The sequence below is a fragment of the Phalaenopsis equestris genome, unplaced genomic scaffold (assembly GCF_001263595.1).
Source record: "Phalaenopsis equestris unplaced genomic scaffold, ASM126359v1 Scaffold001091, whole genome shotgun sequence".
Classification (NCBI taxonomy): Eukaryota; Viridiplantae; Streptophyta; class Magnoliopsida; order Asparagales; family Orchidaceae; genus Phalaenopsis; species Phalaenopsis equestris.
Genome location: NW_018165530.1, coordinates 546,388 through 560,990, shown reverse-complemented (window position 1 = coordinate 560,990; position 14,603 = coordinate 546,388). Strand labels below are relative to the sequence as shown.

The 14,603-nt window shown below is 33.4% G+C and overlaps 1 protein-coding gene across 1 annotated transcript in view; it reads left to right on the top strand.

Moving 5' to 3' along the window:
• The window catches only part of LOC110033088 (bifunctional dethiobiotin synthetase/7,8-diamino-pelargonic acid aminotransferase, mitochondrial), a 124,754-nt gene that overhangs the window by 41,529 nt on the left and 68,622 nt on the right, over positions 1-14,603 (top strand). Inside the window, exons 5-6 of the mRNA XM_020736950.1 lie at positions 2,034-2,154; positions 12,003-12,145. Coding sequence (XP_020592609.1) covers positions 2,034-2,154; positions 12,003-12,145 — 264 coding nt within the window. The remainder of the gene's footprint in view (positions 1-2,033; positions 2,155-12,002; positions 12,146-14,603) is intronic.

The window sequence follows — 14,603 nt, the reverse complement described above, 5'->3', positions numbered from 1 at the left end:
TAATTTTAACCACAAAAATTTAATCCAAATTGGAATGATATGGGACTCCGACTTTGGGTCGAAACCAATAGTCCACTTCAGAATTCTCATATAACAGTTGTCGATCTTGATATCTTTCTGAGAAAAGATGTCGGTATAATCAACATCATGAGACAACTAAATCAGTATGCGTCGAATGTCGATTAGACCAATATTCCAACTGCCCAATAGCTTCATAGAACTCTTTCCGAATGATCTCCAATTTTGGGTTACCATAAAAAATTTAACCACTAGAGCAAAACGCCAAGATGACGCGAGAGTACTGGTTTTAAACTCTGTGAGAACAACAACAGACTTCCCATTTTTTCCCCAATTTTTTTATGAAGGTGCGATCGCCACCACCTTCAAGAGCATCGTGAAAAGATTGAGGAATATTGCAAGATTTACCTATACGAAAACCAGTCTCTGATTATGAAAGAGGAGCACGAGTAGGAATCGAGAGGTCACCGACAAGTGCAGAAGCATAGGAACTGATAGCCATCTTTGCCGACAAGATTCTGTCGGACATGAAGCGAAGAGACGTCGTTTGAAAGGAAATGAAAAAACACGGGCAGAGCAGTGCGACAAACGTGACCAAGCGAGCAGAGCAGCAGCTCTGTCGCCAGACCGAGACGACGCGAAGACTGCGAAGCAGGCGTCCAAATGATATATGCATCTGGGTGGTTACCGCCAAATGAGTCCGGGGTATTCAAATTTTTGGAGCCCTTAAATTGATCTATTTTTTTCTCATAATATGACTTGATCACGTTACAAAGTAGATTGGAAACCTGATCCAAACTTGAAACTTGCATGGCCCAACTAATATATTTATAAATGCATCTATGGGCTTATTCTTTGCCGTTGTTTATTGACTTAGAATTCAGTTAGTTTCTTTTCTTCAATACCAGTTTTGCGTGTGACATTTGCTTGAGCAGCATAGCTATAGATTTCCTTTATTTACATTGCATTTTTTGTTAGGTGGTTTCAGATTGAACTTGCTAGAGAGATGGGTTATTCTGCAGCAAGATATGGGCATGTTATGTTTTCTGAGAATGTTTATGAACCTTCATTGCAATGTGCTGAAATGTTACTTGAAGGACTGCGAAGGAGGTGTCCAAATGATACCATAATTACGTTCATGGTTGTAGCTCCTATGTTTCCCAACTATTTTTTACCATTTGAGCTGGAGCCATAAAACACATTTGATTGATACAAAATTTTCTATTAGCTAAGATTGACTTAAATTTGTCTTATTAGACAAACATTCAACATAGATCTATAAGTCCCTTGGATGATGCAACTCATGGTTGCTGACAAGGATCATGCGGTCAGTTTGGGTTGATTGCTTCCTTTAAATTAGTGAATCATGAACCATGATGAATTGGGACGATGGAATTATGAAATCTTGATTGGGTTTTTCATCATTTCACCCATCATCTACTTAAAAGTTCAAGGTAGTAAATTTTATAACTTAAAATTTAAGTATGTTGCTATTATACGTTGAATATTCAATATTAAATAACTAGCCTTAATCGAGAGCGCTCTCCCATTATCAGGAAGAATAATTAATCATAGAGGCTTGTGCCTATAGGAAACCATAAACTCCAAATAAAAAAGTCTTTACAAAATGACGGCAAAATCTTTGGGTGGTCTCTTATCTACAATCAAATCTATTTTTTGTAAATTTGACCCGGAGCACCAAACACAAAGCTCACAACAAAAGGAGTCCGGGGTATTCAAATTTTTGGAGCCCATAGAATGCTCTATTTTTCCCTCACAATATGACTTCATCACGTTACAAGGTAGATTGGAAACCTGATCCAAACTTGAAACTTGCATGGCTCAACTAATATATTTATAAATGCATCTGTGTGCTTATTCTTTGCCGTTCTTTATTGACTCAGAATTCAGTTAGTTTCTTTTCTTCAATACCAGTTTTGCGTGTGACATTTGCTTGAGCAGCATAGCTATAGATTTCCTTTATTTACATTGCACTTTTTGTTAGGTGGTTTCAGAGTGAACTTGCTAGAGAGATGGGTTATTCTGCAGCAAGATATGGGCATGTTATGTTTCCTGAGAATGTTTATGAACCTTCATTGCAATGTGCTGAAATGTTACTTGAAGGAGTGGGAAAAGGTTTGTTTTTTACAAATTAAATTACTGAAATATTCTCTATAGCTTGTTTAGGTTGATTAAAAACTTAATAATTTTCTTTTTTGCTTCCTAAACCTTTTTTTATTTGTTAGTTTATGCTATGAATGTACAAATCTCTATGCAAAATTTGTTATTATGCGGAGCTTGATTGTGTTGACCAATTGTTCACTTAGAGCCCTAAAAAAATTTAATTGTATTGGACGCTGCATCGTATTGTTAAGAAAGGCAATAGACCTAGAAAGACTTGGGTATATTGTATAAAAAATGATCTTAATTTATTAGAATTAAATGAAAATGACACTCAATAGGACGCAATAGAGAAAAAGGATTCATGTAGTAGGTCCCACTTAGTGGGATAAAGGTTTGTTATTTTTTTTATTGTTGTTGTTGCCATTGTATCCCTACGTTTAGTTGTTGTTATAGTTTCTTGCATACCCTTAAATTCATAGATGCAGCCTAGCAAAGGATTCAAAGGGTATGCTTTGATCGGTTTCATCATTCCTATTGTTCCTGATAATTTTCTTGTTATTTCAGAATGTGACTCATATTCTCTTAAAGCTAGGGTTAATGAATGAACTATGAGTAAAATTAATGTCTAAATCCATAAGTTCTTGCCCTTCTTTCCCCTTTTTTTTTGAAAATATGTAATTTTCTTATTCTTTACTAAGACCCTTTTCTTAACAGTTTGTTATTGGCAAGTGTGTGTTGCATTATTGCTCTGCTTCACTACTAGCTTGCTTCTTACACTCATTTGCATTTGCTGCAATCGTGGCTTTGCACTTGGCCTTGTGCGCTTGCTTGTGCACTCACACATGTTCACACATTACTTGCTCAATCCATTTCTCTCTTCGCGCATGACCTTGGCTGCTTGTGCAGTTCTCACTTGCTTGATCTTTGATGTTAACACTTTATAAAAATTGGCTCTTCTTATGCTCGTGCTCGGGAAAGGCTTTGTTTTTATCCCTCTTGCACCCTAGCCCGACATGTTGCATTTTTATATTATTTTCTTGCTTTTTATGGATTTTTCTACTTTCTCTTGCTTTCGATGTCACACTTATTCATTTTCTTCAACTTTAAATGGCACTATGTTTTTATTCTTGCTTTCATAATACTCTTCTCCTCCTTTGTCGTTAGCTTTTCAATGAATCTCACCTCTTCTTTCTCCTGCATTGGTTGCTTCTTGGGTTGTAGATAAACCATAAATTAGGTTCTACCTTCTGTCCTTGTGGCTCCTTGCTTCGCTTAAGCTTTTTCTACTTTTATTTCTCTGGAATTTGTTCCTTCATTTGCTTACCCACCCCGTCTCTCTGCTAGCCGACCTAAGGCTTGAAATTAACTAAGGTAAGAACGAACGGTCAGACGGTGTAATTAAATTTTATATTATTCTATTTTTATCAATAAACGTGAAATATCCACATATTAGTTGAAAAGAGCCACTAAAAAAACCAATTTAATCACCAATTAAATATTTACCTTTTTGATTGTTGAACTCACCTTCTATACATATTTGTTCATTTTTCATTCATCTTATTTGAAAACTTAAAACCTGAAAAAATATTAAAATAACATAATGAGTTATCTAAAAATAACCCAATACAACAATTATTCTTTTAAACTACAGTAACCCAAGAAAAAGAAGACAATATGTATGCTTGTATTTTATATTTTATTATAAAAAATTCATATAATAATCTAATGCCTGCATTCGCGACATTTAATGAAAATAATCTAAATTTGTATATATATTGAATTTAACTTTACTTTTATTTTATATTCTTAATTTTTACATCCATATTAGGAACATCGTCAAAATATAACCTAGCATACCTTTGACTGGTATTATCTCGTCAGCATAGAAGTTTTTTATTTAATTTACACGATTGTATGAGGTAGAATAGTGCTTACTCGTCCATAATCAAATTTCTCCCGTCAGCATAGCGGTCAACGATCTTTAATATAACAATTGTCTGACATGGTAGGAAAACATTATTTGCGTGGGTACACTGACATCCTCTATCTCTACCATGGAGAGGTGAACTCCTCTTAACTTGCACATACATACATTCATGTATATAATAATTCCATTTCATTCTTCACAGCACACAGTCTTCTTTTGCATTTATTTACTCATGAATAATTGCAATTTTATTAGAATAAGAATGACATGTACTAGTTTAATAATTTCATTGGTAAACCATTACACAAGGTTATTAATATGCATATTTCTATCGGTCATTTAATATTATACTTCAGGCATCTTTATTAGAATCTAAAAACATTCAATAATCTGATAATTTGAAATTCATTGTGCAATTTTTTTAACATGCATATTTTTCTTTTTAACAATACGAAGAATCTATTAGAATTTAAATATCACTAGAATGGAGCATAATTGAAATCAAATATATATTTATAAAAAAAATTACTGAAATTTAAACATATAATTACTCGTCTCGATCCTAGACGATTTCTTTCCCTCTGACTTTTGACATTTCTCCAAGTTACACCTAAAATTTATAAAATATTCAATTTAATAAATTTATGTCACATTACTTAATTATATTTTAGTTATTTATAGTTAAATTTCCTCATTTTATATGTGAGTTTAAATCATTAAATTTTAAGTTTAGTTATTGCAATTAATACTAATATTAAATAATAATAATTTAAACAAATTACTTTTGAAAATTAAACTCTAACATTTCTTTAGCTTCTCTTCTTTTGCACAAATCACTAATCTCGATCTCACCTAGTTGTTTAGTTTGGTTGGTTGACCATGTTTAATCACTGATATTAATTCTAATAATTTAATATATGTTAATAACATTTAATTAACAATTTATATAAATAAAAAACATAATCTTACCTTAATTATTTCCACAAATGTTACTCCTCTCTGCACATTGAGTTCGATTTAGCCTCCCATACTTTGTGTGGTTCAACTCTACCTGTATGCAGATGTCACGACCCGACCCGAGGTTTGGAATTAACCAAGGTGGAAACATACAGCTAGATCAAGAGATAAATATTGTTATTCTATTTCTATTATTGATAGCTTAATGTCTAAATATAATTGAAAGTCTCACTATAGGAAATATTATTAATTAACATTTAAAACTTGTCTTTCTGGTTGTTGGCCTATCTCCTGTACACGTTAGCTCACAATATTTATCTTATTCAAAAGTTTAAATTTGGAAAAAAAAAATATAACATAATGAGTCATCTAAGATAACCCATGAGCAATCACACTTCTAAACTACATTCATAAAAGGAAGATAAAATAATATGCATGATAATTTTTCATATTTCTATAAAAAATCTTATAATAATTTAACTTTTGTGTCCATGACATTTACTTATTCGAATAAACTTATACTTTAATATACATTAACTTTAAATGCACTCTTCTAGATTTAATCTTTAACTATACTTCTATTTCATGCTATTAACATTTACATGTCTTAGGAGCACTGTTAAAAATTAATATAACACACCACTGACCGATATTATCTTTTCAACACAACGGTTCATGATTTAATTTTCATGATTGTCTGATATGAAAATATGCCTATTCGCCCCTGATCAATATTCTTCCGTTGGCACAGTAGTTAATGATCTAAACATCACAATTGCATGAGTGGTAGGATAACATCTACATGTGCAAGCATTATGTTTTCTCCTGCTTATAACATAATGGTGTGAACTCCTATTTCATCCACATACGAGCATCCATGTATACCATATTGTTATTTCATTATTCAAGGCATGTATTACTTTTATATGAGACGACTTGTATTTATCTTCTAAAATTAATGCAATTCTACTAGAATCAAAGGTCATATGATAATCTAATAGATGCACCCTTCTATAATTCTGAAGATCATGTAATAATCTGACATAAACATCTGGTCATGAAATAAACTAATATATACATCTATGCTAGAATATAAGGATCATCAGATATACACTTGAAATAATGAAAATTTTTGAAATTTAGAAATATAATTATTCACCTCAATCTTGCTTGCTCATCTCACAGACTCTTTATCTCCAATCCTAGGTTCAAATATTCTTCAACCTTAGTTATTGTTATAAATTAACTTAAATTAAGTAAATTAAACTTTTAAGTGTAATTAAAGCATATCTTTTCTTTAAATGTGATTCACCCTAAACCCTAAATCTTGAACTGAAAAACTCCATCAATTGCTTCCAAATTTCAATTAAGCATACCATTAAGATAATTAAATAAACATAAATAAATCTATATATATATATATGTGTGTGTGTGTGTATGTGTGTGTGTATATATATATATATATATATATATATATACAAAATCTATTCATGCCTTAATAAATCTTTCGGCTGCCCGCTAACCTCTCGAACGAGAGTTTTGTCCCATCCTTGAGGCTAAGCTCCCTTGCTCTTCCTTTGCAACTTCAGTCACTATTCGACAGAGGCTTCTGCTTCTTCCAGTACGAAAGCTTCGCCTCCTCCTTTCACTACGCAAGCGTCGAAACTTCCACGGATGCACACGGTCACTTCCTTCTCTCCTTTTTCTTCTTTCTTCCTACTTTTTCACTAGTCGACTAGGGCGTGGTAAATCACTTGGTCTCTTATTGTCCTCTCCTCTCCTCTCCTCTCTAACCCTTACTCTCAGATTCTTGTTCTTGCTTTTACGTTGATTCGAAAAGGGATATCGAGTGTTAAGTTGAAACAAAAAGATACTTAGCCTCATGTTTATTGGATTATTAATAATCAGACCAATCCACTGAGCAGGTGAGACAATTTTTGGATGAGGAATGACATGTTTATACATCCTGAAAAAAGAAGAAGAATGAAGGCCTACTACCAAACTTGATGGATGATGCATTGGTTGTTTCGCGTAATGACAACAAACTTAATAATTTGTCAGTTGACTCCCGTCCTAGAACCAGAGGCAGAGACAAGACTAAATTAGATCATTCGCAAGCTAACTGACTTTGACTTTTGGCGTAAAATTCCTATGTCTACATATTAATCTTTGTTTTTTGGGTATACATGTATTTCCCACGTGTGTGTTGTATGTCGGGTGGTTAGGGTGTCAATTTGGACCCTTTCATCCAACCTATCTGTACCTTTCCTTTTATTAATATATTTGCCTTTGTGCTTTCTATATATATATATATATATATATATATTATAGCAGACTTGCCTTTGACCTCTGCTTCTTTTCTTCCTCTTTGTTTTCTTCCTTCACCTTCAGACGAACACAATAATGTTCCCAGACTTCAGCTTCGGTTCTCCACTTCCCGTGCTAAACCCTCTTTCCTTTTCCTTTACACAGAAATTTGCACAGTGTTCACCTCCAAGCCCACGCCATGCTTTGCTCTCCCTCCTTAACAATTTGGCTAGGGTTTCCCGCATGTAACATGGACTTCCAAGCCTTAGATGTACATGGTATTTTTCCTTCTGCCTCATTCTTGACTTTGACTGGTCCTTCTGCAAGGACAACACCACCCCTCTTCCTTCTCACATGTAACCAAACATGATGTTGTCTTCCTTCATACAGGACACCTCCGACGTCTCCTTCAACTAAGGTTCCTCCTCTTCTCCTTGTTCCTCTGTGTCTCTCGTTCTCGCTTCTTTCAATCTCTTTCTCTCTAATTCACTCTTGCTTTATCTCGCTCTCGAATGCGGGGAAATATGGGGATAAGCGTTCGTTTTGATTTCTCATGAGTGTTACGTCTTTTTCGAACCACAACTATTATTTATTTATCTATTTTTTATTTTTTTAACAGGTTATTATAGTTGATGGGCTGAATGATTCAAAATTTTATTCGTTACCATCCAATGACAACTTCACTTATTTTTTATCAAAATCCAATGCCATGCCATACTAAATGGGTTGGAGAAAAGGCTAAGGAGATTGATAACTTAGGTTTTAAACTTTGGTATTCAGGTTCGAGTCATATTAGAAATTTTGTAGGTGTTATTATATATAAGAGTTTGAAATATAATGTTGTAAAAGTTAATAGAATTTGAGATATAATCATAGTCATATAGATTGTTGTTGATACTAAGATTCTTAATGTTATAAGTGTATATATTCCTCTAGTAGGTTTAAATATATGCCCAAAAGAAAAAAAATGAAATGACCTAAAAAAATTAATAAAATGATACCTCTTGAAGAAAGAATTTTTCTTGGAGATAATTTAAATGAACATGTTAGTAGAGTGGTAAAAAATTTTAGAAATATTTATGGTGGCTACAATTTTGGAGTATTAATTAATGGAGTGATAATTAAGAATGTATAATCATATTGGATTTTGCTTTAGCTTTATGATTTTTTTATTGCTAATAATTTATTTTAGAAAAGAGATGAACATATTATTACTTATAATAATAGATCTAATAAAATATAAATTTATTATTTTCTTATGATAAAAAAAGATCGTCAAGAATGTAAATATTTTAAGGTCATTTTAAGTGAAAATTTAAGTACTGAAAATTGATTATTAATTTTAAATTTTAAAATTACAAGTTGGAAGATATTAAATACAATTAAACATTGTCATAGAATTAGATGAGCGCACTTAAAAGACCAAATAAAAATATTTTTTTATGATTTGGTATGTTTATGACGAAGCTAATTTATGTGCGGGATAAAGTAACAGCGTTATTAATAAGTGACAAAAGTGTACTTGGAGAACCAAATGAAAAAATTTTTATAAATAAAAATAGTTACTGGTAGAATAATAATGTGCAAGAAAAGATAAAATATAAGAATTTTTTAATAAAAATTGGTTTAAATGTAAAAACTTAGAGAAATATGAAAGTTATAAGGTGACCCATTTGGAGTCTAAGTGAACTATTTGTGATGATAAAAATTCTATGTTTAGTGATTTTTAAAATATATTCGATTCTAAAGAGGTTGAAATGTTTTTGCATAAATTGTAAACAAGCTAAATAAAGAGAGAAGAAAAGTAAAGATTTAATATAAAATAAAAAATATTTTTGCTAGATGAAGATATTTAACATACGTTCGTGAGATAATTTGATAAAATTTTCAATGAAGGTTTTGAAAATTTGATTGACTTTAGTGACCTTAATATCGTTAATAATAATGAAACCTTTTATTTTTATCATCAAGGATGTTGAGGAGGATTTAAAGAAAATTAATGGTGAAAAACTAGTAGGGCCTTGATGTATCCGAATAGAAGTGCGGAAATATCTAGGAGATTTAGGAATTTTTTGGTTTACTAAGCTTTTTAATGTTATTTTAAAAATAAAAAGAGGAATGAAGACTAGAGGAAGGGCATTTTGGTCCTCATTTTTAAGAATAAAGGGGATGCACAAGAGTGTGCAAATTATAGAGGAACTAAGTTAACGTGTCTTTGATTGGAAAGAGTACTTGAGCATAGGTTAATACGTGATATAAAGATTGCTCGTAATCTATTTGAATTTATGTTGAACAAGTTTATTATGGAAGTTATGCATTTATTGTGAGGTTTGATGGAGCAATACAGAGAGTAAATAGGATCTATAAATGATTTTTATTGATTTAGAAAAGCTTACGATAAAGTTCTGAGATAAATTCTTTGGAGAGTTTTAAGAAAGAAATGTGTTGATATGACGTATATTCAAGTCATTAAAGATATTTATACTAGAGTTGTTACTTGTGTTCGAACTGAAGGCGGATTGACCAAGTATTTTCCTATTTCAGTTGGACTACATCAGCGATTGGCTTTAAACCCATATCTTTTTGCTTTAATTGTGGATGCTTATAGTGGACATCTACAGGAGGATGTACCTTGGTGTAGGCTTTTCGTTCATGATATCCTTCTTGTGGATAAGACTAAAGAAATAGTTGATGAACAATTTGAATTATGGAGGTCTACTTTAAAGTATAAAAACATTCATTTGAGTAGATCTAAAACTTTGGAATGTATTTTTAGTAGTAGTAGATCTAGTGATAGAGTATATTAATGAGTGATCAAATCATTTAAAGGAGTGAAGATTTTAGATATTTTGGGTCTATTATTCAAAGTGATGGTGATATAGATGGGGTTGTTATTTGTAGAATTCAAGCTGGATGGCTAAAGTGGAGGAATGCTTTGGTGCTATTATGTGATGGGAAAGTACCGTTTTGACAAAGAAAAATTTTATAAGATGGTGGTATGACCCGCAATGCTTTATGGCACATAATGTTGTCCTTTAAAAGAGAAGCATAAAACTAAGTTAAGTGTTGCTGGAATGAGAATGCTTAGGTGGGTAATTGACCTTACACTTAGAGATAAAATGCGAAGCAAATATATCCGTGAAAGACTTCGTGTAGCTCCAGTGACAGATAAAATTAGAGAGAGTTGTCTTAGATGGTTTGGTTACATTAAACATCGTCCATCTGATGATCCGATTAGGAGAGTAGATGTTTTATATTCGACTTATGTTAAGAAAGAATAAGGTAGACTTAAAAAGACCTGGACATGTTTAAAAATAATTATTATTTATTAGAATTAAATGAAAATATGACACTCATTAGGATACAATGGAGAAAAAAGATTCATGTAGCTGACCCCACTTAGTGAGATATAGGCTTGTTATTGTTGTTGTATCCAATACCTTGCCGTTCTTAGTATCCATTCACATATTAGGGCAAACTTGCTCACACCTTCACTGAAGGGTTATCAAAGCTTGCAGGGCCTCTATTTTCTCATTATTAATACATTCTTGTTGGCTTGTCTCAATTTGGAGATTATTTACAAATTTATGTCCTATTATTTAGTTGGTGATTATTCCATTGGACTCATAGCTCCAATCATGTTATTGCTAGATTATCTTCAAGAAGAGATTACACCATACTTTTCTCTAAACGATCTTGTTGCATTTGTGATTTTCCGAAACATTACAAAATTTGTGGGCTTTTCACATCTTGCCCTCTCATGAGAGTTTTTGTGTGTTGTACTTGGCCAAAATTTCAAAGAGCGGCTTAGTTAGTAGATCATTAAGGTAAGAAGAGAGGCGGGGAAGATGCATGAAATTTGAAAGTTCAAGCTCAACTAATTTTTTCCAGTTCACATCTACAAGAGGGACTATCTCTCATAATATACTTATATGTTTATTTTTGTCCAAAATGGACTTTGGGCATATTTTTTCAAATAAAAATATAAGTGATATATTTATTTCAGTAGGCGGATTACATGTAGGGTGTAAATGAGTCGAATCGAGCTCGAGCCACTCTCGGCTTGAGCTTAAGCTTAAGCTTGATTAATTTTATAGAACTTCAGCTTAAGTTTACGAGTTTGAGCCCCTTGTTTTTTATGAAAGAGAGAATTAAGGTAGGTTTATAATAAAATGACAAATAGAATGAACAATTATGAGAGAAAGAAGAAGAAATCACTTAATATAAAATACAAAATAATATTTTAAAAATATTTTTAATGCTTTAAAGATAAAATCCTCAAATTTAATATTATTTGAGTATATTTTATATTAATATATTTTTTAAATGAGCCAGCTCACAAGCTACTGAGTCGAGTCAAGGCTAGATTGAGCTTGGCTTGGTAGCTCATTGACCTCAGTTCATGAGCCACTTATCATGTCGAGCTCGAGCTCGCTTACAAGTCAGCTTTGACTTACACCCCTAATTACATGGTGTATAAAGTCAACATTCCATTTCTTTTTTAATTGCTTATTAAAAGCTTATTGGGTCAGTAAAGATCAATTATGCTGTAGTGTTTTAAATACAAGTTGTTGATTAATCGAAGTTTTTTTTTTCTCTATTGAGTTGTTCCTTATTAATTTCATATTCATTATGAATTTTGTATCTTTATTATTATTATTATTTTCAGGTTGGGCATCTCGAGTTTTCTTCTCCGACAACGGGTCTACTGCAGTGGAAATTGCACTTAAAATGGCTTTGCGAAAATTTTCACTTGATCACGGGCTTATGAACTTTGAGAATGAGAACTCAAGTGGAGCTTTTGAAATACGGGTGTGATGTCCATTTTTTTTATTCGGTTTTTTATTATATTGATAATATTTTTAAAATTGGCTTTTACATTATATTAATAATAATGAATGACTCGTTTACTTGTGCCTGTAATTGATGCTTATCAGATAACTCAGTTCTCTGGGTCATTTCATTGTAACCTAAAATTTTTTTTGAAGAATCTCAGGTTAGAACAGATTTTGAACCATAGCGGATATCTCAAATTATGTATCCTAATCTTGACATGATGCATAGATAAATTTCAGATGCACTGCACTAATGTGTGATAATATGAATCCTGCTATTGCCAATTGGTGAAACCCCATCATCGTTGGGATCCCTATGTCTCTGTTTTTGAAGAGGAAACTTCACGAACTAGTTCATTTAGCTAACTCTTTATCATGGGGTTGAGCTCTGTAGCTCTTGACCTCGTAACTCTAATTTGTACTCTGTAATTACTGTTAGTATTTTCTTTTTTTTTTGCAGTCACTTACAATTTTTTCTTAACATTCATTTGATTGGCATAAATAATAGTGTTATCTGTTTTGTGCATATTTAAACCAAAGAATAAATTTGTGGATCAATATTTGCGCATAGATATGAAAATGCTTTTCAAAATCCTCTGCTTCACACCCAATGAACACAAAACTTTTCTCATTTTTAAATTTATTCAGTTTTCAAGGTGATGTATACATGAATCAAAAAAAAAAATCACTTAGGCGCAAAATAAGTAGGGTTTATCAAACATCACTAATGCCGGAGCTAACCCGAACCATGCCAAACACAATTTTATTGTTGATTTCGAATGAAGCACAACATGGACTCATGGATGAAAAGCAACACAAACTTGTAAACAATAATATAAGAAATAACTACTCAACAAGTAATAACTTAAGTACTACAGAAGGGTAGGAACAGTCTTGGACAGCGTCGGGTGGTGGTTGAGACTCCGCTGGAAGGGCTGGGAAAGTGTCGGCAGCGGCTAGGAGAACGTCTGGAGGGGTGCCGAGAGAGGGCTGCAAATACTGTAGCTTGCTGGGAAGGGCGTCAAAAGGGATTGCGGTGGCTAGAGTGGTGTTGGGAGGATCTAGAGGTGCCGCGGCTAACGGGGGGGGGGGTGGGGGTGGGGGGGGCTCAGGAATGGAAGGCAGCGACTAGAGGAGAGCTGAGTCGAATTTGGAGGTGTTGTGACTGATTGGAGGAGGTGTAGAAATGGAAGGCAGCGTCTGGCGAGGACCTAGGAGGGAATGAAGGGTCCTGCGGCCTGCTGAAGGAGGCATAGTGGTGGTTGGTAGCGATGGTAGAGTGGCGTAATCACTATCTTAGGTCAGGTATAGCCGAAGCACCTCTCGCCATCGGATACAACCCCTTGGGAGGGGAAAGCCGTCGTGGCAAACCTGAAACCATAAATCACACAAAAGCTGATTAGATCTAAGAAAAAAAACCATGCATAAATATGAGGCAAATGCAAGATCCTAGGAAGGAAAAAGGTGAAAAAATGGAATGGAGAAATGGCTAGGAGTAGCGGGAAACTAGGGCACGAGAGAAGAAGAGGCGAGTGAATTAGGCACAGGGGGGTGGGGGAATAAGGCAAGGCGGAGTGACCACCTTTAACTAGAATGGACCTATCTCGGTCCAGCAGGAAGGCTGGACCAGCTCTTTTGCCTTGCCTGGACCAACAGGCTTAAACAACCCCTTGCCTGGACCAACAGGCTTAAACAACAGGCTGAAATTTTATAGTTTTATGCCAGGTCAATTTTGGAGGCATTATCATTCAGTTCTTTTAGATTGCAGAAGGGTCCATCGCCTTCGGGCCTGAGTTTGTTGTAAGCTCCCACAAAAAAAAAAAAAAGATCTTTCTTTAATCGTATCCATACGAGGTCACCTTCTTGAAATGTTGCCTTTTTTCCTAGACTTGTTTGCTTGTGTTTAATATTTGTGGTTTTGTTTCATAATCGTCTTCCGAACTTCATCGTGTGTTGTTGAATTTGGTGAATCCATTCTATAGCATTCCCACTGATATTTGCTGGGGTTAGATTTGCAACTAACTCAAAGGTGATTAGAATGCGGTCGTACACAATTTCGAATGATATGTGTCTTGTGGTTGTCAGTCAACTTTTTTTTCGATTGATTAATTATGAAAATATGGTATATGAAAATAATTTTTGAGATTTAATTTAAGTATAAAAGATATATAGTTTGAGTTTTAAAAGTAGTATGTTTTAATTTTTGAAAAATGAGACCAAATGGATCTCATTAGTCTGATAGTTTGCATAATCGTGCCTGATACCGCGAATACTACACCTTCTCGAGAGATAAGTGTAGACCTCGGCGATAGACCCAATCCTGCAAACTAAGAGATTTGTGACATCCGTTTAGTCTGCGAACCTTTTATATATGACCGACAAGTTCCCCTATTTAATACAAAGATTAAATAGGATTTATTTTACCTGGGTTCCAA